The sequence below is a fragment of the Pagrus major genome, chromosome 1, assembly GCF_040436345.1.
Source record: "Pagrus major chromosome 1, Pma_NU_1.0".
Lineage (NCBI taxonomy): Eukaryota > Metazoa > Chordata > Actinopteri > Spariformes > Sparidae > Pagrus > Pagrus major.
The window spans coordinates 26426326-26452741 of record NC_133215.1 but is presented as its reverse complement, the minus strand read 5'-3'; the positions used below and the strand labels follow the sequence as shown (position 1 = coordinate 26452741).

The following is a 26416-nucleotide window of genomic DNA, read 5'->3' as shown; positions in this document are numbered from 1 at the left end:
TTGGAGTTATTTGTATGGAATGGAAAAGCTGAAATTAATTGGGATCAATAAAGTTATCTTAATCTGAATCTGTTGCAGAAATTCCTAAGCATGTGTTACTGTTTCTCCAGGCAGCCATCAGTCCCAGCTTGTGCACTCTGTCACACCTCCAGCTGGGCCATGAATAAACAACCGAGCAAGGAGAGTCTCAAGGACAAGGTGAAGGGGATCTTTGGGCTGGGACCCCCAAGGCCACCAAGCAAACAGAGCGATAGCAAACCGTCCGAGTTCATCATAACAACTGACATAATCAAGGTGTGCAGGAGAAAGTGAACGTCTCTGCACATTCAAACCCACCATGCATTTAAATTTTTTCCTATTATGCTTTGCATGATGTCACGGCCTTGATTTTTTTTCAGGAGCTTCACCCAGACTGCGGCCTGAGCAACCGCGTTCGCATGATGAACCACGTCTGTGATCTTGCCAAAACGAAAAAGTTTGAGGAGGTGAGTCTGCTGTTCCTGGCGTGATATTTCTGACAATGCACTACATGTTCTTTTCTGTGTTTGTCAAAATCTGTGTGTGTTTTTCAGCACGCAGTGGAGGCAGTGTGGAAAGCCGTGGAGGACATGCTGTCTCCAGAGCAGCCACCTGAGGCCAGACATGCTGTCCTACAGCTGCTGAGGTCCATCATACAGGGACAGGTATGTAGGCTCAACACACACACAAGCTGTGACACAAAATGTGATTATAGTTGCTGTCACTTCATAAAGTGTGTTCACTGTTTTATGTGAAGGGCGAGCGGCTTGGCCCTCTGAGAGCCTACTTTTTCAAGGTGATCAGAGACTACCAACCATGCAACGAGGACCTCTCTGATAGGCTGGAAGTCTTCAAGGCCTTAACTGAGAATGGAAAAGACATCACGTACCTGGAGGAGGACATAGGTAAAATTCCATGGGAGAACATTTTGGAAGAGGAGCGGGAGAGAGGGCAGACTTCAGAAGCAGAGGGGGAAAATGGCATGTAGAGCCAGGATATTATCACCTCTGAAGTGGTGAATTAAGGGTTTATTTTGAACAAAACAGATTTGGTGATTGGTGAAAAGATTAACAAAAAAGGTTTTGGTGAGTTTTATTTTGTTTCTGTAGAGTTTGAATGAAGTTTGTTTAATGATGATCTGCAAAGTTACGAAAATTACTATTTTTGTGAATGGAGTCTGGTGGCTTTGAGGTGAGCAACATGGCGGCTGTTTCTGGTTAAACAAAAAGGATTTTACTCCAACAAAATGGTCTATGTGTGTGGGGATCCTTTCCATAATGTTGTCAGACACTCAGAAACTAACAATCTCAGCCTACCAGTTGCAAAAGAAGTGCTTTTAGTGGACGTACTTTGACAGGTGCAGTTGCCTTCAAAGACTGTTGCAGCCATTGTAGCCTATTTCGCAGCTGCTGGCAGAGGCGATCTACTGGACCGATTCCAAAACCTTTTGTACCTATTAGTCAATTAAGCACCAATATATGTAAAAATAGGGCCCGGGTTTAAAAATAGCAGAATTGTCCTTTAAACTGTCTTGAAAACAGTGTTAAAAAGATAGGTTGTATTAGGATTTGTATTAGTTAGATGTGTAGTTTGCTCCCTCTATACTGTATGTCTCGGCTGTGGTTAGTTTCAACATGTGATTGCTGTTCTCTTTTCTGTAAATGAACTGTGTGTTGACACTGGCTAATTTTGCAGTTTGATGCAACAGTGTAACTGGACTTGCATATCTCTGTGCTGATTGTAAATCTTCTGTTGTAGCTGACAAATGCTAGAAATTAAGATACAGTCTAACTTAAGCAACTTTGTGCTTAGACTTGTAAAGGCATGAATCATCTTTTGCACACTTACTCACTGGTATTATTTTGTTCTGGTCTTGCTATTTTTCTCCTGTCTTCCAGCGCGCTTTGTCCTCCTATGGATGGACATAGGTCTCACCTCCGACTTTCTCCATGTTCTCGTAAATCTGGTGAAGTTCAACAGCTGCTACCTGGACCAAAATGTCTCCATCATGGTCCAGTAAGTCAGAGATACAAACAGATATACATGCTTTTTTCAAATCCCAAAAATTGTTATCAACATGCATTTTTCGCTCGTTCTGTTCTGTGCAGGAAAATCTGCCTCCTGTGCAATAGAACTACATCTTCAACAGATATCGAGGTAGGTGTTTGTTACAGATTTCAGTTAAACTGAAGCAACTGTAACGGCGGTGTAACGTGTTTTCAAGTGTCAACTGAAGAACAATCAACACATTCTTTATTCAAACATCTCGTTAGCATACAACAGACCATGCTGACCGTCCATGCTTAGAGTCTCACAGCTCTGACAAATAATGTGAGAAAAATTTTGATCAAATGAACCAAAAAATAAAACACAGGACCTTGGAATAAATACTGAAGAATAATTTAAAATTGATGATCCTCAGAGTTTTAAAAAAAATGTTTTTACTTTGATTATTATTGAGCACTCTGTAAAAATAATTAACACAGTTGATTTATATTTAATATCAGTTTCAGGTAAAGTTTGACTGCAGACTTTTGTACATAGTATAAGCTGATCTTCGCTTGTTTGTGCTACTTGTGTGTGTGATGTGTATAGGTGGCACTACAAGTACTGGATGCGGTGGTGTGCTACAACTGCCTGCCCTCAGACTCCCTCACTGTCTTCATTATCACACTCTGCCGCACTGTCAATGTCAAGGAGTTTTGTGAATCCTGCTGGAAGGTGAGAACACACACACACACACACACACACACACACACGCACACACACACACACACACACACACACACACACACACACACACACACACACTTTTTAATCTTTTCTAAAGGCTTTGATGTGAAAGGGCATCATTCATAACTTCTGATCTTTTCTCCCCTGTGGTTTGTTGTTCTCCCATGTTGTGCTGCTCCCTGCTCCTCCAGTTGATGAGGAAAGTTTTGGGAACTCACCTCGGCCACAGTGCCATTTACACCATGTGCCGCATAATGGAGGAGAGGTATTGTCCCTGGTTTTAGCAGTTTGAGCATATTGCTGAGCATGTGGGTGCTGCTGAACATATATTACATACTGTGATGGGGTGTGTGTGTGTTTCCCTAACTGCCTGCAACCTCCACCAGGGTGTACATGGAGGATGCACCTTTGTTGAGAGGAGCTGTGTTCTTTGTTGGAATGGCACTGTGGGGCGCACACAGACTTCCCGCACTCAAAAACACACCTACACTTGTTCTGCCATCTTTCTACAAGGTAATGCACACGTGCACATACAGTACATGTATTATTTCCCAGTAGATATCTGATAGTTTAATGTCTAATGTCTGTTTGTTAACTTGGCCAAAATGGTCTTATGGCTTAAATTACATGAAAATAAAACCAATGCATACTTGGCTAAACAAGTGAGGGAAAAACATGTTTGCTCTGATTTTAAAACATATTATCAATTAATGACAATTAGTATTTTAATCACTTGATCTGCAAAACGTCACAAAGCCAATAAGCTGCCTGTCACAATTTTCTGAAGCCCAACACGACCCATTTAACATTCTTGTTTTTTGGAGTGCCCCAAATCCCCACAGCAGCGACCTGGGTTTAATTCTGACCTGTGGCTCTTTGCGGCATGACGCCCCCTCTCCCTAACTTCCCTTTTACTGTCATTTCTTCAGCTGTCCTATTAATAAAAAGTTGTTGTTTTGTCCAAATTTCACATTACAATGATAGAAATACAAAAAAAAGCAAATATTCATATTTGGAACCAAAGAATTTTTTTTTTTGCTTAAAATATGAGCAGTTAACTATCAATCAGATCTGTTTTCTGTCAATAGACTTATCATTAAACAACTAATTGTTATTGTTGTTAAAAAAACATATAAACGTCAACTTTTAAAACAACATAATTCTGTCACTTTGCACTATGAAACACATTCTGTATATTTACATACATACATGTGTAGGGCCAAGGCTGCATCTATGCATTTATGTCAAGTGTTAGTCATTATTATTTTCTATCAAGCATTATCCAGTGTGACTTTATCAGTTGTTGCCATGTCCTTAGTTGTAAGTATTGAGAAGAGCAGAACTTGAATAAAAAGATACCTGAGAAATGACTCAATAGAAGGTTGTCTGAATAAACAAGTCTAGACTAGATACAATGAATGTAATACGCGATTTCTCATGACTGTTGCTGTCTGAATTCTTCCACCCAGGCAATGTCAAGTGCCAATGAGGTGGTGTCGTATGAAATCGTCCTCTCCATCACCAGACTGATCAAGAAGTATGGCAAAGAGCTGCAGGTGGTCACCTGGGACATCCTGCTGGGAATCATAGAGCGACTGCTGCAGCAGATCCAGGTACACACATGCACACTGCACATGTGCACACACACACACAGAAAAATCCCAGGTCTTTGTTGACAAGTGGCGTGTCTGATCTGTCTTCACAGACAATAGGCAGTGCGGAGTTGAAAGCCATCGTCTATGAGCTGCTGACCACAGTGGAGGAGCTGTATGAGCAGAACGGTTACCATGGTTCCACAGAGAAATTCTTCAGTCTGGTGGAGAAATGTGCTGACAAGAGACCTGTTAGTGCTTTTCTATCACTGTGTTTTCATCTGGTCCCCTGACAAACTGCTGCTTCTTCTCTAATTTTATTGCTGTGTGTGTAACAGGACGCTTCAGTGTTGACCCTCATCTCGTACAGAGCCCAGTCTATCCAGCCCGCCAAGGACGGCTGGATTCAGAGCCTTCACCGCCTCATGGAAAAATTCTTCAGGTAGGATGCACAAAAACAAGATGGTGATGATATCTAACGTGTCAGTGATCAGATGTTGGGATTTTCTCTGCCCTCCCCCTTTGTTAATCATCACTACGATCCATGTCTCTACTCTGCTGCGTCGTAATCTTTTCTATCCTTCCCTGTTATCTCTGAAAGGAACGAGACTCGCAGTGTGATAAGGATCAAAGTGCTCCATATCCTGTCCTTTGTTCTCAGCACCAACCGGCAGCTCTATGAGGTCTGTACACGCACATTTGCCCTACTAACTGTCAAGTCACTGTAATTGTTATTTTTATGTCTGTCCTGATTTTGTTTTGCTTTAGTGCACTGATTTTATCATATTTCATGTGTGATAAACTCTTCTTAGATACGTGTAGGCTATTAAAATTCAACAATATGAAACTTTCTCTTGTTTTCTTCATCTACTTGACCCAGGATGAGTTGATAGAAATGGTGGTGATCCCCCAGCTCAGTGGAATAGCTGAAGACCGGGACCTTGCTGTCAGAAAACAAGCCACCCAGCTGCTGGTGGACCTCGCTGAGGGATGCAACACTCACCACTTCACCAGCCTGCTGGACATCATTGAGCGGGTACATTTTCACCCTCATAAAGGCATTTCGGTTCTGTTCAGAGTGACATGATATCAGTGTTTTTTTTTCCCCTCTCTGCGTAGGTGGCCAGTCGCTCTTTGGTGTGTTCAGGGCCACAGGAGGTTTCTGATAGAGACCCCACAGCAGAGTCCCCTATGGAGGACGTCAGGACTGCTATACTGGGCCTTCTGGAAATCCTGCAGGTACACATGTGCATATATTGAGGCTGGATTCACAAAAGTGGCATAGATGTTAAGAAGTTATTTAAGAAAAAAATATGCAGTTTCAAATGATCTGAAGAATTATTTCTTTTTTTTTATCTCTTAAAAACTTAATTTGTTTTGATATTTACAAACTTCTTACATTGGCCAACAGCATAAAGAACCAAAAATGTATTATCAGTGATTTTTACTAAGCATGTTTACAGATATTATTGCAGCCTGCTGGATAAGTAAAACAGTATGGCCGTTACTGGTTATTGATTGCTCGTTCCACTACCAAAATTCAAAACATGAGATGGAAACCTCCTGTCACATTGGTTGGTCTTTTGAAACACACATAAAACAAATGGGAAATATAAACTAAAATGTATTGCTTTCTGAAGCTGTTGAATTTTTTTTTTTTTTTTTACATCACTCATGTTTATAAACAGCAACAACTTTTTACCAGAGTGACAGGTGATGACTTCTGCCCCATCTGATATTTGATTGGTTGCCTTAAAAAGATCAACAGTAGCCCCTTTTAGTTAGAAAATGCGCCACATTTGCAGCCAGGTAAAGGCTGCAATCTGCCGCCTTGTCTATATGAAACGGAGGTGTAATATTCCTCCTTTGCAAAAAAGCCGCCACTGGGGTAGGCGTAAACATGTGATGTGACGTGAAGCACGAAGTTGGGTGTGAACAGTGATGAGTGATCTGGTTATTGACGATTCTCTCGGCTGTGATGGTTAGCATCTCAGCGGCTTTCCAGTTGCTCATCTTGACGCCCGCGGATGAAGTGATGAACTGACTGCTGTGATCAGCTGTTTCCTGCTTTTAAAACTCCGAGCTGTGGGTTGCACAGCAGTGCATGTCATCGACACCTCCGCCTATGTCACGCAATTGCCGGTACATCGACGCCTTGGATTTACATAGCAATGGAGGCGGAAAAAAGTGTACCCTCCGAGGCGTCATATTGGCGGACCAAAACAGACCCCCAATATGCCATGGTCTGTCTAAATTCGCGGACCTAGCCGCAAAAAGGACAGCCAAATTGGTGGGTTGCTGTCCAGTATAAAAACAGCTAGTGACGACACAAAGGCCTTTCTTAAAAGTTCAGATATTGTCAACTAAAGAGCTCAGACCGGTAAAGCAAAAAAGTCAGGCTGCTTTGAAAACAACTGCTTGGTGCAGCACTTTCTCTCTCTCTCTCTCTTCTCTTCATGAAACATTTATAAAAGATGCTGGTGCTCAGAAAAAAATGACATATGGACACAGGCCCTATGATGACAGTGTTATGGGAAAAATGCACTAAAACATTTACTTCACGTGTTGCAGTTTGTCTTTGAGTTTTTTGTGAATGTGGAAGAAATGTAATGAATTGAGTGAGAAACCGCTGTCTTCTTCTCCTGGCAGAGCAAACTTTACAGCCTGCCAGCCAGTCACGCTAGTCGTGTGTATGAGTTGCTTATCAGCCACCTGCAGCTTCACTACAAGAACAAGTACTGCTCAGCTATTGCTTCCAGTATCAGACTACAGGTAGGAGCAATTAAATTTTCTCTGTGTGTCTCTTACTTCATTTGTAACACACATGGCCACTGACATTTTTTTTTTCCCTCCTTCAGGTGTTTGACTTCTTCCTGATGATGCGAGCGGACTCCCTTCACCGTCTCGGAGTCCCCAACAAAGACAGGGTCATGAGGTTCAGCCCGTACTGCTACTGTGACACAGGGTGAGGACGCACATACACCGCTTTTGCCACACCTCTGACCTGCATCTGTTTTGCTTATTATAGTCCAGTCAACTAAATATTAACAGAACTGTTAACTGTATCTGTTGTTGTTTCAGGGAGCCAGAGAAGCGTGTGAGTGAAAAGAAGCCTGCAGGTTCAACATCTCCTCCTGCTGGCAGCCCCGCTCCCCCCACCGCTGCTTCTGCTTCTACAGCCTCGATTCGTTCAGCCTACCTGCCCTATGCACCTGCCTTCAGTGTTCTCCTGCAGTGCCTCAAGATGGTATGTATACATAACATTATTATACCTATTGATAGGTGGCATGCATGGACAGCAATGTCTGCCTCAAAATTGTGTCAGCTATTTCCTGTGGAGAGAATACGTTTTACCGATGCTTTGTAGGAAACGACTTTGCACACTTCACAGATATGCTTTTAACATATGATTACAGTTATTTCCATGCTGCCATCAAAGATATCAGACAGGGTTTATTTTTCTCTTGTAGGAGACGGATTGGAAGGTGCTGAAGCTGGTTCTCGACAAGCTGCCCTGGACGCTGCAGTATAAAGTGCTGCTGCTCACATCACCATGCAGCTTGGACCAGCTCTGTTCTACGCTCTGCTGCATGGTAGTGCAAATAAAGACACATGCATGCATATTTATACTCACATGTCTGCACTAGAAGTGGGGATAGAATTGATTCCAAGATGCATCAAGATTCTTTCTTGAAAGATTGCGGCAGAAAAGTAACTTAAAACCCAATTCTTAACATTATGGTTACCTTTAACAATTTTGTCGAACCAATTATACAGAGAAAACGTAAATGACATAAAACGTGTGTTGGGTTTATTTACCAAGATAGGCTACTTCTTCAGCGATTCTTTTAACTCTCAACTAAAGGTACAACTAACATCGAAGTCTTTCGTCAGTTTCTGTAAATGATTAGTTGGATAAAACCTGTGAGTAATTTTAAAGGATATCTCTTTGACTTTGTTGGTTAAAAAAACATTGTGTGCGACAATAGCCATTTTTTCCCCCAACAAATGTGGACCAGTATGATAAGGCAGAGGGTTTTCCTCTGTTTAGCCACACCTTTGACCGTTACTCAAAACAAGTGCATCATTAATTAAAGACACACCATCAAAAAGGTAGCCCAGTTGTAGTGAAAATGCAAATCCCTGCAGTGCTGTGCTGCTGTCCTGAGTCAAACTGAGCCGGGTCAGCAGTTGTATATGTTAAAACGCCACTTGAGTTTCGGTGAAGATGGCTTAATGTCGCTTCATGTCCCTCATTTCTATGTCCCATGCCTGTGTGATTGTAGGTGACGGATCGGCTGATCTCAGAGCGCTTGAAGAAGACCCCAGAGGGGTTTTCACGCACTGATGTTCAGCTGGCGGTGGTTCCTGTCCTCACAGCAATCACCTCCTACCATAACTACCTGGAGCAGTCAAGACAGGTACATACAATTATCTGTAGAAAGTAATGAATGCTGATGGCCAGTCATTTTTATTCCATAGTGCTGGGCTGCTGCAATTACTGAAGGTGTGCTCACAGTATGGCAAAGATTATGAGATTATATTTACTGCCAAAAGAAGTAATGTCATGATAGTCAGAAGAAGAGAGGCCACAAATGAAAATGTTCCTGTGTTTTACTCCTGTTATATAAGGAAATAAAAAACCTGAAGGAAGAGATGTTTATCTATTTATGTAAACTTAATGCTCAGGCCAACATGTTGTGTTCTGTCTATGTAAAATATTATTTATTTAGAGATTTCTGTACACCCATGTATACAGCTCACCTGTGGTGTGGCTACAGGTAAAGTAGTACAAGGTTCCCAGATGGCAGAGTGCCAGTCAACTGTTTGTGTCCTCTGGTGTTCCTACATGTGAGGCTCTTTTAAGACATCTGATGTTTAATTTTATGTGTCACTTGGATGAGTCTGAGAAGAGGTTTAACCAGCCCTAGGAAGAGTTGCTCTCAGTATACATCCAGGCTTAGGAAGCCCTGGCGAGATAGCCTACTTATGAACTGTTCAATGGTAAATTGTTGTGGTTTTATCTTTTTTTTCTTTCTTTTAATTGCTATGGACCCTCTGTGAGTCTCAAATAAGGTTTGAATTGAATTGAATAAAAGCTGTACTGTTAGTAACATCACTAACAAGATGTTCTGGAGCTTACATGTTGGGTTTACCAACTATCCAGTCGGATGTTTGGAGCCCAAAGATCCAAATTAGGGCAACAACAATATGGCTGGTGTCTGTATACCGTATTTACTCTCCACACACATATGTAGAGGCAGACATTTCCATGCTAACAGCTTATACAACTGAAATGACATTAGTTAATTTCCTTTCCCTTCTACAGAGAGAGCTGGTTCAGTGCCTTGAGACTGGCCTCATTTACCGCTGTGCCAAGCAGTGTGTGGTGGCTCTTACAATGTGCACGGTGGAGATGCCTGACATCATGATCAAGCTCCTGCCCGCTCTTATTGTCAAGCTCACCCACATCTCTGCAACCGTTGCCATGGCGTCCCCTATGCTTGAGTTCCTCTCCAGTGAGCACAAAAAGCTTTTCTTAAAACTTCTTTCTGTTCTGTCACCATTGTTGAATGTTCAAGGTCAATGTCAATCCCAGAGGGAGCTCAAAATAAGAGAGCGTTGTGTTGATGTGTTCTTTTCTTTTATTCTGTTTCACAGCTCTGGTGCGTCTGCCCCATCTGTATGCCAACTTTGTAGCTGAGCAGTATGTCAGCGTGTTTGCCATCTCTCTACCTTACACTAACCCTTCTAAGTAAGTGCTTATATACACACAAACACACATTCTCAGATGCTCAGACACACTCTGACATGTGTTTTTCTTTGATTCCCATCAGGTTCAACCAGTACATCGTGTCCCTGGCCCACCATGTGATCGCCATGTGGTTCATTCGCTGCAGACTTCCCTTCCGCAAGGACTTTGTTCAGTACATCACAAAGGTGTGTGCTTTTTCTTCACCGGATTGTAAATCAGAAAAAAAATAGTGTTCATCTTCAAACTCACAACTTAATCAATTTCCCATTCCCACCTTACACAACTACACAAACAATACACACAGAGAAAAAGAGACCTGGAACTATACAATACTGAGAGAAAGAGCAAAAGCATAACTCCCACATGGAGATCAATGTCATCAATGTGCTTTCACCTTTGCTAATGCATTTATGAATGAAAATGTCATACCTCAGGAAATATTTTCTTTTATATGCAGCAAGCTCTCCTAACTCTCTCAAGTATCTTCAGTCCCTGAGAATAATTGACTGTCATTCATTACATAATAGGAAAAGTGTGAAATTTTTTATGTATGTTCTTCTTGCTGAGAGTAAGATTATAAAGTCTTTACCACTCTCACAACTATCTGTTAAATATTTAGCTCCAGCCAGCAGGCAGTTGGCTTAGCTTTGCATAAAAATGAGAGGTAGGAACAGCTAGCATTGATTGTGGAGATCTGTCACTGTGAAATTGCCATACAGGTAGAGACTTGAAAAACGTCCAGCAAAGTCTGGCATGTAATCCCCTTTAAAACCACGACTGTCATTTTTACACTTCAATTTTTGTACAAGTTAAACAAATAAGATATAATGTTTTACTTGGTGAACTCTAGAAGTGCTGCCTTTCTTTGTTACTCTTGGACTGGGCCAGACTGCTCCCCCCAGTCTTAATGCTAAGCTAACTGTCTCTTAGTTGTAGCTTCATATTTAAGAGGCAGAAGTGCAGTATGTATCAATCTTCTCATGTAAATCTTGGCAAGAAAGCGTATAAGTGCATTTCCCAAAATGTCAAACTATTCCTTTAAGGTTTTGATACAAACTGCAGACGTGATGTTACACTAAAACAGTGAATCTAGTCTATGAAATAATATACAGTTTCAAATTATATGAGCCATATCTTGTGACTCTCTGGATATATTTTTGCCTCCAGTCCTCATTCCAAAAAGTGGGGACACTGTAAAATGTCAATATTAACAGAATACGATCATTTTGCTGATGAACGGTCTTTACTGACAACAGATCTACAAAGTGTTCCTTGGCCCATGTAGTAATATCTTTTATATAATCATGTGTTTCATGACACTATCACCAATTAATCAATATTACCAGTGAACCTGTTTACCTGAGGAGATGGTTTTGGAGCATTTCACAACTTTTCCAGTCTTTTGTTGCCCCTGTCACAACTTGTTTGAAATGTGTTACTGGCAACATTCACAATAACATGACTTGGGAGACAAAAATCAATTAAGTTGATGAGTTAAAATATTGACTATATTGTCTTTGCACTGTTCAATTGAGTTTTTGTCAAAAATGATTAGCAAATTATCACGCTCTGTTTTTTTTCTATATCTTAAACAGCGCACCAATGTGTTTGGAACCGGGGTTGTACATTCCAGTTTTGCATTTTGGCATCTTAACTGTGTTACTGCTTTTATCGCTTCATTCAGGGTCTGCGTTCCAACGCGCTGCTGCCTTTTGATGACAGTCACGAGCAGAGTTCATTTCGTGCGCGCAGCACCAGCCTCAATGAAAGGCCCAAGAGGTAAAGCACACCACAGACAGATACATTAGCAAGCGCTGCTGCACCAAGAGGCAGCACCACACACCGACCATGTGACCATTGTTGTGTAAAAGGGTTGGGGTTGCCAAGGTAACAGGGGACTCAGCATGACTGGTACTGTGGCGTGATGGTTGCCATGGTGATCATTAGTTCATATTATTTATTGTTTATTCTTGTTTTTTCAAATTTTGTTTTTGCTTTTCACACTTTGACGTTAGTTTTTTAAAATTCAAAATTCACTTCCCATATTATGACATACAGGGGGTGGACAAAATATCTTGAACACCTGTATAATATAATTTAAAAAGTAATCTAACGCAATAACATGATGGTAAATCTTTGTTGGCACTTTTTTTGTTATCCAGGTGTTTGTGTCCACCACCTGTAGCATATAAAAGTACATACTGTACATAGTGATGGCATGAAGAAAAGTCCGTAGGGTTCACTTTTTTCCTGCTGTCACATGTTGCCATCTGTTCAGTGAATACAGAGTGTACATGTGCACAAAGAGAAATACACACCGTCTTTCACACAAAGGTGTAAGGAAGCTTTTCTCAGCAAGGCGCCATTCTCATCTGTATCTGTGAATGTTTGTTGGTTGTCCGTGTCTTTATCCCCCTAAAATCCCAGGATAATCCAAAATAAATCATTACAACACAATATAGGTGCTCTCGGAGAGAAGAAGGGGCTGAAGTGAGGTTTAACTAACTGGGATGTGTCTATACTACTTAACAGATGTTGGCTGTGATGCATAGTTTTGTTGCAAACGGAAATATGACGAAGAAGAAAAGATTCAGCCATTTTAATAGTTTCAAAGGTGTTTCTCTACGACAATGACTTGGGAGTGTGGATGCACGTGCTTTTCAACCCAAAACAGTGAAACAATTCTCAGTGCATGTCAATTCATTTTTTGAAGACAATAAATATTATAAAAACCAATATTGTTTGAGACCACCCTGCAAACCCTGGATGAGCCGTTTCCTAAAGAATCCTATTTCGCTGCTTCCCCTGTTTTTTTTTTTTTTATTGCTTCTTTGCAAAGAGATTCATTGTAGCTTTTTCACTCTCCTCCCCTGTCATTCAAATACATATGTTTATGAAATAGAAACCGCAGACACTTTAACCATTTTTCTTTCTATTTTGGAGACGATTACAGCAATCTTTTATTTTCAGTAAATTCAGACTTTTGCACTTAACAGTGAATTATTACAAATGATTGGACCACACAAGTCCTCCTCCTCCTCCACTCCTGGAATCTAATTCGAAATGGTGTAAATACTAATCCTGAATAGTAGAATACTAATAATAGTAGTGGAGCCTAATCTTTATTCTGCAAAACTGGGTCAAGTAAATTTTATTTACATAGCCCAAAATTACAAATCACATTGCCTCTGTCCTAAGAGCTTTGTTTTGAGTAAGGAAAAACTTCCCTGAAAGAACGCTTGTAGCAGCGACAAAAGTTGGAAGAAACCTCAGGAAGAGGATGGACCCTTCTCTCAGGATGGACGGACATGCAGTAGATGTTGTGTGTTTGGTTTCAAACAGAATTAATAGGAAATAAACAAAAGAAGCAGCGCAGCATTCAAATGTCAATGTTATGAACGAAGCGTCAAACTATTCGCTACAGCTCGACTCATCTCCCCATTAGTCGACATATGGTGCCTCTGCTAACATCAGTTTCTCGCAATCTTTCTCATCAACTCACAGTGTTCTGTATTGTGTAATCATTCATCCAGTGATCTGTCCTTGTGCTGCTCATTGCCACTGTCAGGTTGGAGTGCTGCATGCCCGGTTTCGTATGAATTATTTCACGTTTAATATTTAGCCTTTACCTTCCAAATCTATTGAAGTATCAATATACAACAAGAAAAAGAGTCTCGTCTAGTATTTAGTCCAGACTTGCTGTGCTCCAACCCTCAGGTTTAACCCAGCATTTCATTCTCAGTTTCATTAATTGTTTTTCCTTCCATGATGTCAGGCCTGTGCTGAGTCCATCCCTACTATTTTACTTCTCCTGTATAAGTCCTTGGCTTCTCTACATACCTGCTGTGTGAAATAATGTTTATTTAGTTGCTCTGCCTGAGTACTCTGTGTGTGTGTTTCCTTTCTGAGTAGCAGAAGCTCTTTTACCCTCTGCTGTAGCTTGTCTGTTTTTCCTTTCAGTTGATGTTTATCCTTTGTTTTGTTCTTCTTTTTCTGACTCCGCTCTCCTGTAATCTGATTCATAGTGTTCACTGCTGTTAATTTTCACCTTGTTTTGTTTTTCTTTCAATTCTTCATTTGACCCCTCCCCTGCCTCCTGTGATTGGGTGCTGCGTTGTGGTTGTGGTTTTGGGGGGTGGTCGTGTCATCCTGGATCCTTCCTGCATTGCTCCTGGCCCCTCCCTTCCCCTGTGACCTCTGACCTTTGTGTCCCTATCCTCTGTACCCTGACCCCTCCCGCTGCGTGGCGTGTGCCCTTTGGTCACCTGCTCATGTTGCTCTGGTGCTTGGGTGACAATTCCTGCTGTCTCCTGGCGTACCTACACACACCACACTCTCCCTCCACACTCCCAAACCACCGCCGCCCTCACGATGACCCACCCCCTTACCGCCCACTGCCACCCTACCGCCAACCCGGGCCCGTTCCTCTCGCCCTTCCACATGGGTGCCCAGTCTGCGGGCAGCAAAAGTGGCGAAGGCAGCAGCGGCGGTAGCCAATAGCAGCAGCTCTCCAGTAAAAGAGCTGAGGGACCTGTCAGCCATGGACGCTTTCCGCTCCCGCAGCATCAGCGTCTCCGAACACGCGGTCCGCAGGTTAGAGAAGAGCCTTATGGGTAACCAAACAAAAAAACAACAACAACCCAAACACTTGTTGCTTTCCTCCATGGGATGGTTGATGGGGTGTAGGGTCATTGTCATGCGGGTCCGTTGGGTGGTTTGTTGCCAGGGAAACACCTGGAGAGGGTGGTGCATGCTGGAGGAAGGTTTGTGTGTCGACCTTTTTGGTTTGTTTGGGGCTGCGATCATACACGTGCTGTTTTACTTTTAGTTTTTATGATTTGCTTTTGCATGCAGTATTTGCAGCAGACATCAGAAAATATTTGATGTTTCTGCATTTGATTTTGCTCTAACACAGATTTTGCTTTTGTTTTTCATTTAATTATTGATTTGTCCTTTTGGTTTGACTTTGTTTATTGTTTGCTTTGCTGGGTGTATTGCTGACTGGTTTTGATTGGCCTAACAACAAATGAATGGCAGGAGGGAGAGGTGCAAAGCATGTGTATCCAAAGTGATGGGATCTTATCCCAAAAAACGCTACCAACAACTCTGCCTCCTGTTTCCGGGCGGGCTTCCTTGACTGGTGAAAGGGACAACAGCAACACAACGGCTTTGTTTGCTTGCTTGACATAATTTTGTTTCGCTCCGCTCACATACATACACTGTCTTGCTATGACCATGGCAATCTCCTAGTGTGGGATTTCAGAACTAGCTGGGCTGATGTAAACCTTGAAATGTTTGATTATTACAGACTGAAATCATTATATCAACACACACATATACACACAAACACCTGACATATTTTCATACCTTTATCTCTGCTTGGCTGACTTGATGTATGATCTAACATTGCAGTTGTCAGCTGTGGCTGCAGTGCCACTATTTTGAATATGTCATACCCTCCTGCCCAACAGATGGCAGTAAAAGCCCAGTAAAAAATGACTGTGTTGTATTAACTTTATCAGACTAAACAACTGCAGTGTGGATCTGTTTAACCTGCTTCAACTGCTAAATGGCTGCAAATCTGCTATTTTCTCAAACAGTTGGTTTTGTGTCTCTTGAACGGTAACAACTGAGTGACGAGTAAGATTGAAGCCTGTTTAACTTCAGACAACATGACCATGTATTAGACATTAGGTGACATTTTTTCTGTGTGATATCAGGAAAAATCCCTTATACACATTTTGATGTGTTCTTTGTGTTTAGCGGAGCATTGAATTGATATAAATGCCATATTACTCAGCTTTAGTTCGAATTGTTAAACTCAGTGAAAGAAAGCATAGCAATGTGCCAATTCATATTAGAAAGCACGCTCTGTTTCACTCGTGAGCGCCTCATGGTCATGTTGTCTGGAGTAGATGTCTAGTGGACATTGACGTAAAAAGTGAATCATTGTCAGCCGAAGAACGGTAAGTATAAAGTGTGTTGAATAATTCATATGCTGGGACTTGGTCTGAGTGAGAGATTTCTTCTTGGTCCTTTTGACAGAACTGAAACATCTGCACAGCTGTAGTATTGACATATTTCCATCTTTCAAGGACCTTAACACCTCCTTTGTGAACACACTAGAACTGGATTTTATACAAAGGATGCAATTTTGTAGAGTTATGAAACCTTGACAATATTAATTTCCAGTTTAGACAGAATCCTGTCAGACAGCCCTCCCTGAAAATTATAGTATCTTATGTAAAATGGCGATTTATACAGGGCTGACCCAAGTAAAGCTAAAGACGTGATGGTACCACCAAGGATGGATGTTCCTCTCGCATCTTTCTTTTTCTTTATTACTCCCATAGCTGTCGTCTACCTCATTTTATTATTTCGTTCTTTATGTAACTTTTCTTTTGGTTCTGTCAGGATGAGACATAAACACAGTCTGCCTGTCTTTATACCCCTCACTGTGATGAACAGAGACTTTGCAGCTGGGTGCAGAGTGTCTTCATTTTGACTGAACTCCATCCAGTATCTTTTCAGATCTGATTGAGCCTGATGTTGACATTTTCTAAAGGTGCCATTAACCTGATTTGCCTGTAGAGCAGGCAGTAATGGTTGTTGTGGATACAAAGAGCCGCTGCTCACTCTACAGTGAATACTAATAAAGAGATTTGGCTGCAGAGACAGTAGCACACAGTTAAACACATTCACTCACACACAACTTTTTCCTATTGGTTTCTCTGCAGTCCTGCGGCTCACTTAGCATCTAAACTTGTTATACCAGAGATCCCTTCTGCCTCCTACACTGAGCTTATTTACATTGAGGGAAATAATCAGTGTGAAGCCACTTACACCACGTCCCAGCATGCATCTGTGTTTGTGTGCTTGAGAAAATGTAATCTGTTGGTTTATTTGGTTATATACACACATATGGATGAATGTGTGCATATAAATACTTGTGTTGCATGTGGTATAGACAAAAACATGAACATTGGTGCGTAATATATATGAAATTCTGCATTTCTCTGTCTGTATCTGTATCTGTATCAGAGCTTGCATGTCTCTGTGTGCACTGATTACAAGTTAAAATCTCTCTGGATCCTGTGCGCCTCCCTCTTTCTCCTCTGCCCTCCTCACCGATGTTTAACCGCCTCTCTGTTCCCTCCTGTAGGATGCACACCTCGACCACCACCTGCAGTCTGGGCTCTGCTGATGAAAATGCGGTGACTCAGGCGGACGAGGGGCTGAAAACCGTCCACCTGGAGCTCACTGAGACCTGTCTGGACATGATGGCGCGATACGTCTTTTCCAACTTCTCTGCCCTGCCTAAGAGGTTGGCAAGGAGTTTTATTTCCCTTTATCAGTGCCTTTGGTGGTTGTGGTGATGTTTTCTCAAGGATTGAAAGAATTTGTCTCCTTAGGTCTCCCATCGCGGAGTTCCTTTTGGCGGGAGGTCGCAGTATGACCTGGCTGGTGGGCAACAAGCTGGTGACCATAACAACCAGCGGAGGGGTCAGAACGCAAGCATTGCTGGGCCTGGACATGGCTGAACGGCTGGGAGGAGGAGGTGAAATGACGAGGTAAACAGTAGACACATACACACAGAAACACATACACACAGAAAATGACCAAAAAAATGCTTTGAAAATTAAAACAGACCCAGTTGCATTTTCCTGGTTAGTGCGGCCCATTTGGGTTATTGTAAAAGCTGTAAATCAGACCTAGTTGCAAACCAAACAACTGGACTGGGAGTGCTTGAATAGATGGGCCTTGGTCTTCTCAAGCAGACTCTGGTGCAGGTCGTTTTTACCGTGAATGCACCCGGACCAACCAAAAGGTTTTTCTAATAGATATGTGATTTTACCACAAAAGCTGATTTACTTACTCTGTTCAGCAATCCTACAGTAATGAATCCCAAATCACTACTACTCATTACTTTACAAGGCTCGTACTATTTATCCGACCTCTACCTGTTAGTCATTATTCATAAAATGTGGTTGATTTGGAGTCTAATATTACTAATAATGATCATAAGTAGTTATTCTTTTTGAGCTCTTTGTAACACCAGAAATACACAACCAACAACCAACCATCAATACACAGCAGAAGCAATAAAGTGGTACATTTGAATTATCCACATGAGTCATGATGGATGATGTTGGTCCTGCAGGTCAGATCCATCTCTACACACCAGAATAACCAAAGAGGCTCCGGCCAAGCTGGAGTCACAGTCAAGCCAGCAGCACAACAGAGCCACACGCATACGAGTCCGCTCCATGTCAGGTAATAAATATTCAGCTACATGGCAGTTTAGACTTTCCCTCCAGACTTGGAACATCCCAGCTGCTCTCTCATTATTTTTAGACAACAACTATGAACTTAGTATTCAAGAGAACGTTCTAATGTTTGTGGGACAATATTAAAACACCTTACAGTATACAAAAGTATAAAGTAGTTGTAGCCAACACCTACCAGCATTTGGCTAACAGTGCAATTTTCCAAAATCCATTTTGAACCATCTTGTAAAGGGCAGATAAAATGAGGCTGTCTGGAAATGAGAAGTAATCAGTAGCTTTTATCCTACAGAGATTTGCAGCCAAGCTTTTATCTTTGCCTGCCTGTTTTATTTCTTTGTGTTAGACTACAACCCACTCTGTTCCTGTCCCCTGATACATCTCATGCAGTTGAAGATTAGTGACATTATTTACCATTACTCTATATTGAGTCATAGGACATTCAAAGGGAAAAGGTATTCAGTCATACTTCTTCGCTGTGATCTTCCACGCAGTTAAGTCTGTCTGTACTTGGTGTGCTTTGGACTTTGAACTGTGTTGGTGGATCTGCACGTCATAAGGTATCACAGCCAGAGCTTGCTGCCTGTATTTTATGCCATTTCTGTGTTTTAATGATATCAATATTTTTGGCTTTGTCAGTCTACCTGAACATGTTTTCTTTAGTTTTTTGATTTTGACAGATGTGCTTTCTATTTCAAACTGTTCTGAATATAATGTGAGAAAAAGAGCAGACAAATGATGAGGATGACCTTCCTCTTTTGTCCGTTACAGGCGGCCATGCTCTCCGTGCTGGTCCCGCTCAGAGCCTCAGTCCTCTGGTGTCTCCATCTGAGAGCGAGTTAGCTGCTCCGCTCTCTCCGCCCTCCAGTTCCACCCTGGATGGTGTGGGCCCTCCGTCCACCACGTCTGCCGCCCCATCTGCTCCCCCACCTCTCAAAGACAACCCCAGCCTGGCTGAGTTCGTCCCAATGCTGACACAGGGCTGGGCAGAGATCTTCATACGGAGACCGTCTGGTATGCAAACTGCACTGAATATCAACAACAAAAGAAAGAAAACCAGGTTATCTGCAACATGACAATAACCGGCAATACAGCAGAGCATTTTCTGACGTACACGATGTACTGTTATATTGAATTTGTTCCTTTCAGGCTGCCCTTGGTTTCTATTTGTCCTGGACAATATAAAATTGATCTTGCAGTACCTCGAAACCTGCACAAGATCATTAATCCAACAGTAAACATGCAGTCTGCTTTATTTTCTCTCTCTTCTTTCATTTGTAGAAGTTTAAAAAAATGTTATCAAATCATTTAAATTAAAGAGCATCCTGATAGATTTGGGGTGTGCAAACTATTCCTTTTGGTACTTACTGTATTTAAAAAAAATTAAGTTTAGTTTTCAATAAAACAACCAATTTCACATTTGATTCAGTGTTTGTCAAAAGAGGAGTGTAGCACCACATGAATATAATGACAAAAAAACTTGAATTTGACTAAAATGCAAATGCAGTTCAATTTAATTTCATGTCTTGTTACTGTTTCATACTGTTCTGATAGTGTGAACTAATGCGAGTGAGTTCTTGGAGGAAAATGATCTAAAAATCTCTGACATGCTACAAACCTTTGTATTTGTGATGCTTTATATGTAGTTTATGGGCTAAGATAATAAATCTGCCCTTGTGTGGTCTTTTTACAGCAGATCACTGGTCTTATGTGTGTCTGTCTCTCTGTTGTCACAGGAAACACGAGCTGGCTGATGTGTCTGGAGAACCCACCCAGTCCCTTCTCCTCTGAGCTCGGCAATATGCCGCTGCAGGAGCTCTCGAGTGTCCTCATGGCCATGGAGGGAGTGAAGGAGCCTCCCACCCAGACCGCCAGCGCTCCTGCCAGCACTGCTGCTCCTGCGCCGGCCCCCGCCCCGGAGCCCCTAACCCAAACACAGAGCAGCATTGGAGGGAAGGCCAACCTGATCCAGCGCTCCAACACTGGTGAGTCTGAGGAGAGAAAAGTGCTTCATCTTGTTGGTGTGTGTTGGTGGTCGTAATTGCTCAGTGAACATAATTTTAAGATCATAAAAATGTAACACAACAACACAGCCAGAATATTTAGCTACAGAGCAGAAAATCATAATGGATTAATAATCTCGTCCGCCTGACTGCCCGTCCTGACTCCCCTTTAATGGACCGAGATGAATGCCAAATTGCAAAACACTCTATTTGAACCTGAAGGTAATCAATAATCCAGCTTGGTTCTGACAGGCTTTTGTTTTCTGCTTCAAATGTATTTTTTTGCCCGGTGGTCTGTGCTTTTGTTCATCTTCTCTTTCTCTGGGGCTCACCTGCCTCCAGTCGTTCATCTCCACATTTTCTTTCTTTACCCCATCAGCTCATCTTTTTTCCTCACTCTTAATTTCCACATATTTCTCATTGCTTTTGTGACTTTTTCCCCTTGTTCTGATTAGTTTGTTTTCATGTTTTTTCGTCCTCACAACCATGCTGGTTTCTGATTGACTGCGGTGTGTTATGTGGCGTCATGTGCCACCAACCTGTCCTCTGGCGTCCTGCCTGCAGTGGGCGGCTCTCTCTGGTCTCTGGGTTCGGGCTCCTCTGCCCCCCTAGGCCCTCCAGCCCCGGGCAGGTTGCACAGGAGCATTTCCTGGGCAGGTACCGTCCACCACGTGTGCCCCCAAACCTCCCCCCTCCCTCCAGAGAACACCTGGTGTAGTGTATTTCTTCTCACTTGCACAATCTAGCGGTCTGCCAGCACAAACTGGAATATCATTATCACATTTATTATATTATATCCACACCCCTGTAAGTTGAAAATTAACAGTGTAAGATCCAAAGACTGTAATATTAGTTAAAAGGAATAGTTTGACATTTTGGGTACTTTTTAAAAGAGAGATACATGAGATGATAGATATTATAGATATATTATGCTTATACTGTTTTGCCAGTTAGCTTAGCTTAGCATAAGGAAAGGAAACAGGTGAAATCGGCGAGCCTGGCTCTGTCCAAAGGTAACTAAATGTATCAGCATCTCTAAAGATTAACATGTTATATGTTATTAGTTTAGTTTGTAAAAAAAAAAAAAAAAAAAAGCAGTTTTTACTGTAATGCCTTGCTATACTATGCTATGCTAAGATAAGCTTAGCTAACCGTCTTCTGGTTTTGGTTCAGTATTTAATGGAATGAAGGCATAAGAATGAAATCAATCTTTTCATATACTAATAATAATCATCATCTTTAACTTTTCAAAGTCAATGTTACAAAGTACTTCACAAAGGCGGCAAAATAAAACAAGTAAGTCATTACATCATAAGGTAAAAAAAAGGAAAAACATCAACAAGAAAGCAAGTAAGTTTCTCAAAATGTTGATTTCTTCCTTTAATTGTAAGTGAAAAATAAATTTCTTCATAATTTTGCAGCCCTCCCCTGCACACCTGTCACAGATAACTCAGTTGTGCAAAAGCCCTGCTGTTTTGTCCTTGGAAATTGTGCAAGTGAAGGAATTGAGCGTTTCTTCTTTATTCTTCAGTCTTCTATTAACACGGGAGGGAGGGAGGGTCTTCGACAAGCGATGCCTGCACACGGATCAATCAGTCCAATGACACCTAAAGATGGATTGTGATTTTTGACTCCTTCTGTAATTCATTTTTCGTTCCTAATCATCTTCTCTAACTCTGTTGTCACTGAAATATACTCCCAGGTCGACCTTTTAACCTTTTGACCTTCTGATGTTGTCAACAGGAAAGCCCAGACCTCATCCCACTAACATGCTCTTCCTTGCCTTACTGCTAGGCCAGTGGGGTGATGGAGAAATTTGCAGTGCAGTTCTGAGGACCAACTCTCAAGTGTCACAAGACACCTGACTGTGTTGGCTTCTTCTTCTCTGGTTGTAGAGAGTCTGATACAGGCCTGGTCTGGGCTGCTGTTGCAGTAGCTGGAGTGTGTTTGGGCCGAGATAACAAGCAAAGCAACCAAACAGATGCATGATGGAAAATCAAGTAGATGAAGCAGTGATGGATAGAAGCTGCTTGCTGTGTTGATCTGTCTTTGTCTCTGATCTCAGTGTTTGTAGGTCGGATTTACTAAAGGCCATGATCTAAATGTCTGTTCATGTGTGTGTTTGCATCACCCAGTTTGAGTTTGTTTGATCAACATGGATGCATCTGATTCTGTTTCATGTCACTGTGATTAATTTGACTGACTTGGTCTCAAATAGAATGTAGATTTTAAAGAGAAAGTGTGTGTGAGGTGTCAAAATGAGTACTGACAACTGTGATGAAATTTTTGATGTTTGTTGTGGGACTCTTACTCCTTGTATGTCTTTCTGGTTGTGTAACTAATAGTGGACGACACTGTGGTGTGTGTGTGTGTGTGAGGGTGTGTGTGAGGGTGTGTCTTAAGTGTTTGTGTATCCACCTGTAACCCACATGCTTGTTGCTGTGTCCTGCTGTAGACTCTGTGGTGGTGCTGGAGGAGGGCTCAGGTGTCCCCACAGCACACACCCCCTCTGATTGGCTGGAGAGTGAAGAGTTCGAGCCAATGATCTCCGATCCTATCTTCATGTCCGCGGACAAGTTCACAAAGACCGCGCCGCCCGCAGCGCTCAGCAGGGTAGGTAGTTGGTGCACTCATGGGGCTTTTCCATATACATGTGCTGGTTTGGTTCAACTTGTATGTTAAACAATACAGACTAATATATATAAATTATTTGGTTTGATTCTTGGCTGAGTAGAGATCATCACCTATGCTCATTTTAAGCAGGTTTTCCCATCCTTTCTCCTGCATAATAGGCAGCAACCTACCAGTGCTTTATTCTGCACTTACAGAACCACACTGAGGTTATATATGTTTTAACAATTAGCTTATCTGCTAAAAAATGCTCACCCATCAGTAAGGTCCTTTTTAAAGTCTTCACTCTGCTGTTTATTGAAATCATCTCCAATCTTTCTCCTCCAGTCCTCCTCCACCTCCAGTCAAGATGATGAAAAGTCGACGCTGGAGGAGGTGAGCGAGGGAGCGATTCCCATCGATCAGCCCACCATGGGACCGTCCACTCCAGGCAGCCAGGGGCCCGAGCTGCCCTTCCAGACCCACACTCAGTCCCAGGGACATGGACTGAACAAGTCCAGCTCCTCTCCGGAGCTCCAAACCTTACCCGAAGCCTTTTCTAAGGCCGCTATAGAGTCGGAGACTGCACCAGGAGACACGTCATGGCCCAGAGCACCTTCAGAGGGCAAGCCTCAGGCCCAGCAGCCTCACTTGGATAAAGAGAAGGTCGAGGGAAGCACAGGAGGGGATGTTAATGGAGGTCAGAGTCAAGGGGGTGAAGGCCCTGGTGTAGTGTCGTCTCAAAGTGGAGGAGCAAGGATGAGGTTGGAGTTTCCAGCAGCACCTGCGCAACCTGGACCCATCTCCCCCAGCGGAGGCCACCGACCCCGTGGTCACACCATCTCGGTGTCGGCCCCCTCCTCCAGAAGGGAGAGAAGGACAGAGAGGGACTCGTACCACAGTCGACCCGGACCCAGCAACACGGAGAAGATCTCTGGACTGAGCCCCAGGTACTCAGAGATTTACACACGCCTCCGACGCCTGTTTCTGCCAAATCACTGACGCAATGTGTTACATCAGTAAACTAATCTCTGCTCCACTGATCACCGTGATCCAGAGAGGCAAAGAAAATTTTAATAACAACCCAGTTTTAAATAGAAAGATTATTTGAGATGATGAATAATCTAAAATTGCAGGTTTGAATCTGTACAGCACTTTAAATGACAAGAGATTATAAACTGCTCCCTAAAACCTGGAATGGAATATAGTCTATGCTGAGCCGTATCTGCTCTTGTTTTTATGACATTCTTTAGTTGTATTTTTATACCGTGTAGAATCCAGTGCCTATGAATCACACATCTGTTATGCGTTTTACATGATGGGTACAAACAATAATCAACATGTAGGTTATAAGCTTTTTTAAACACTTCTTTTTATTTATTTATTTTTTTTATCTCCTCTAGCTTTGTCTTCCTCCAGCTCTACCACTCTCCTTTCTTTGGGAATGAAGCCAACAAGCCGCTGCTGCTGCCCAAAACTCAGGTTAGTTGGCCTCCATGTGTGTGGCTGACCTGGAGTTTGGTCCAGCGCATTTTAAACAGTGTTATTCATAAAGTTTATTCTCTGCGGTAGGTGATTGACCGCGCTGTGAAGGTTCTGGACCAGATGCCTCCTTATGACACCCACAAGATCGGAGTGGTGTTTGTCGGAGCTGGTCAGGTGAGAACACACATCTCATTGCCGTCTTAATTAAATACTACTGTCTGATAGCTCCTTTTAATCTCTAATCTCTGACCCTGCACCTTCATCCTCTCCGCTCTCTTCAGGTTAGCAACGAGGTCGCCATCCTGTCAAATGAGTACGGTTCGAACCGCTACGCTGCCTTCCTAACGGGCTTGGGCAAATTAATCCACCTGAAGGACTGCGACCCCGACCAGATCTTCCTCGGAGGGCTCGACCAGTATGGAGACGACGGAGAGTTCACTTACTGCTGGCATGACGACATCATGCAGGGTGAGTGCAGGGAAAAGGGTGACATTTATGGTAATGTAGTAATTATTTCTTTTCCACAGGCAGTCTGTTTATTATTAATGAACTTGTGTCTGTGCAGCGATCTTCCACATAGCCACACTGATGCCAAACAGGGAGAGCGACAAGGGCTGCTGCAACAAAAAGCGCCACATCGGCAATGATTTTGTCATGGTGGTGTACAATGACTCTGGAGAGGAGTACAAACTGGGCACCATTAAGGTATATATACACATGCATTAGCGTCAGAAATTTGCAGTATATATTTTGTACTTCAATTCTGATCTTTTGTCTCTTTTCCTCCCGTTAGGGTCAGTTTAACTTTGTAGAAGTAATCATAAAACCGTTGGACTATGAATGTAACCTTGTCACCCTCCAGTGCCGCAAAGGTGAGCTGAGATCTCCGTTTTCTCTGACCTTGTTTAACGCCAGCACTGACCTTTGTTCAACTTTTACTCCATCTCTCGTTTTCTTTCAGATCTGGAGGGGTTAGTAGACACGACGGTGGCAAAAATCGTTTCCGACCGAAACCTTCCTCTCCTAGTCAGACAGATGGCTCTGCATGCCAATGTAAGTCCTCCCCTTATCGCTCCCTTGCACAGCTCTTCACACACACTCTCACTTGTCTTTGTCTGTCCACAGATGGCCTCTTTGGTGCATCAGTACAGAGCCAACCCCTCGGACGCTTACGCCTCCAAGTGGTTGGCCAGATTACGACACATTAAGAGGATCCGGACCAGGGTAAGAAAGCACACAAAGGAGTAAATGGTCCTCCTCCATCACTGTCACTACTTTTAGTCATGATATTTTTCATTTTCCTCCTCATAAAATTCATCCATCTTGACGTCTCTGTGCTCTGTCTCAGGCCCAGGAAGACATTCAGTCTCGCTCAACCCCCGGCATCTCTCTGACCCAGGGACACGCGCAGCAGAACAAGTCGTTCCAGCAGAGCACGCCGGCAGCAAGTCAAGAATCCTCCGGGCAGAGGAAAAGACTTGTTTCTACAGTGGACGATTTCACTGATTTCGTTTAAAATATTTTGTCCCGACACACACACACACGCAAGCACGCACACACCTGCCTTAGAGCTGAGGTGAGTTTACTTACACCTCTCTGTGTGGGAGAATTCAGGATGAAACACTGATTTTGACTTAAACCAATTGGGACTTTGTATTGGAAAACTTCTGAGCTTCATGGTATTATAAAGGCTTATTTTGTGATGAAGTATTGATATGTGAAGACAGTCATTTCTGCATATATTTTGACAACATTTTTGAAATGCTAATGCTTTGCACTTTTTAGGTCTAATCATGATGCTTCTGATGTGCAACATGAGATGAGTAAAGTTGTACAGAACACTACATTTGAGAGCAGGGTGTGTTTGTGTGTAAATATGTGTGAAATAAAAACATGAAAAAGATGGATTTGTGCGTGTTGAGTCAGACCAAGAAC

At 42.4% G+C, this 26416-nt stretch overlaps 1 protein-coding gene across 6 annotated transcripts in view; it reads left to right on the top strand.

Annotated features, from left to right (window-relative positions):
• Nucleotides 1-26384, top strand: part of tsc2 (TSC complex subunit 2) — a 30258-nt gene extending 3874 nt beyond the window's left edge. For 4 of the 6 annotated variants that reach the window (XM_073472165.1, XM_073472157.1, XM_073472150.1 and 1 more), the window contains 40 exons: nucleotides 111-294; nucleotides 399-485; nucleotides 573-683; nucleotides 776-923; nucleotides 1917-2034; nucleotides 2127-2175; nucleotides 2614-2739; nucleotides 2943-3016; nucleotides 3138-3264; nucleotides 4221-4364; nucleotides 4457-4594; nucleotides 4682-4785; nucleotides 4945-5026; nucleotides 5224-5379; nucleotides 5463-5582; nucleotides 6993-7115; nucleotides 7202-7308; nucleotides 7425-7590; nucleotides 7814-7936; nucleotides 8630-8764; nucleotides 9673-9862; nucleotides 10005-10098; nucleotides 10181-10283; nucleotides 11783-11877; nucleotides 14551-14691; nucleotides 17261-17422; nucleotides 17511-17669; nucleotides 18260-18372; nucleotides 19155-19397; nucleotides 20120-20368; nucleotides 22842-22999; nucleotides 23345-23946; nucleotides 24400-24478; nucleotides 24569-24655; nucleotides 24763-24949; nucleotides 25047-25186; nucleotides 25275-25353; nucleotides 25443-25534; nucleotides 25607-25705; nucleotides 25830-26384. In XM_073472165.1, the coding sequence (XP_073328266.1) occupies nucleotides 160-294; nucleotides 399-485; nucleotides 573-683; nucleotides 776-923; nucleotides 1917-2034; nucleotides 2127-2175; nucleotides 2614-2739; nucleotides 2943-3016; nucleotides 3138-3264; nucleotides 4221-4364; nucleotides 4457-4594; nucleotides 4682-4785; nucleotides 4945-5026; nucleotides 5224-5379; nucleotides 5463-5582; nucleotides 6993-7115; nucleotides 7202-7308; nucleotides 7425-7590; nucleotides 7814-7936; nucleotides 8630-8764; nucleotides 9673-9862; nucleotides 10005-10098; nucleotides 10181-10283; nucleotides 11783-11877; nucleotides 14551-14691; nucleotides 17261-17422; nucleotides 17511-17669; nucleotides 18260-18372; nucleotides 19155-19397; nucleotides 20120-20368; nucleotides 22842-22999; nucleotides 23345-23946; nucleotides 24400-24478; nucleotides 24569-24655; nucleotides 24763-24949; nucleotides 25047-25186; nucleotides 25275-25353; nucleotides 25443-25534; nucleotides 25607-25705; nucleotides 25830-25997 (5613 nt within the window). In that variant the 5' untranslated portion in view covers nucleotides 111-159 and the 3' untranslated portion in view covers nucleotides 25998-26384. Of the gene's footprint in view, nucleotides 1-110; nucleotides 295-398; nucleotides 486-572; nucleotides 684-775; nucleotides 924-1916; nucleotides 2035-2126; nucleotides 2176-2613; nucleotides 2740-2942; nucleotides 3017-3137; nucleotides 3265-4220; nucleotides 4365-4456; nucleotides 4595-4681; nucleotides 4786-4944; nucleotides 5027-5223; nucleotides 5380-5462; nucleotides 5583-6992; nucleotides 7116-7201; nucleotides 7309-7424; nucleotides 7591-7813; nucleotides 7937-8629; nucleotides 8765-9672; nucleotides 9863-10004; nucleotides 10099-10180; nucleotides 10284-11782; nucleotides 11878-14550; nucleotides 14692-17260; nucleotides 17423-17510; nucleotides 17670-18259; nucleotides 18373-19154; nucleotides 19398-20119; nucleotides 20369-20950; nucleotides 21044-22841; nucleotides 23000-23344; nucleotides 23947-24399; nucleotides 24479-24568; nucleotides 24656-24762; nucleotides 24950-25046; nucleotides 25187-25274; nucleotides 25354-25442; nucleotides 25535-25606; nucleotides 25706-25829 lie in introns of all 6 variants that reach the window. The other 2 variants (XM_073472180.1, XM_073472172.1) reach the window with 2 other exon arrangements.
• The last annotated feature ends 32 nt before the right edge of the window (nucleotides 26385-26416 follow it).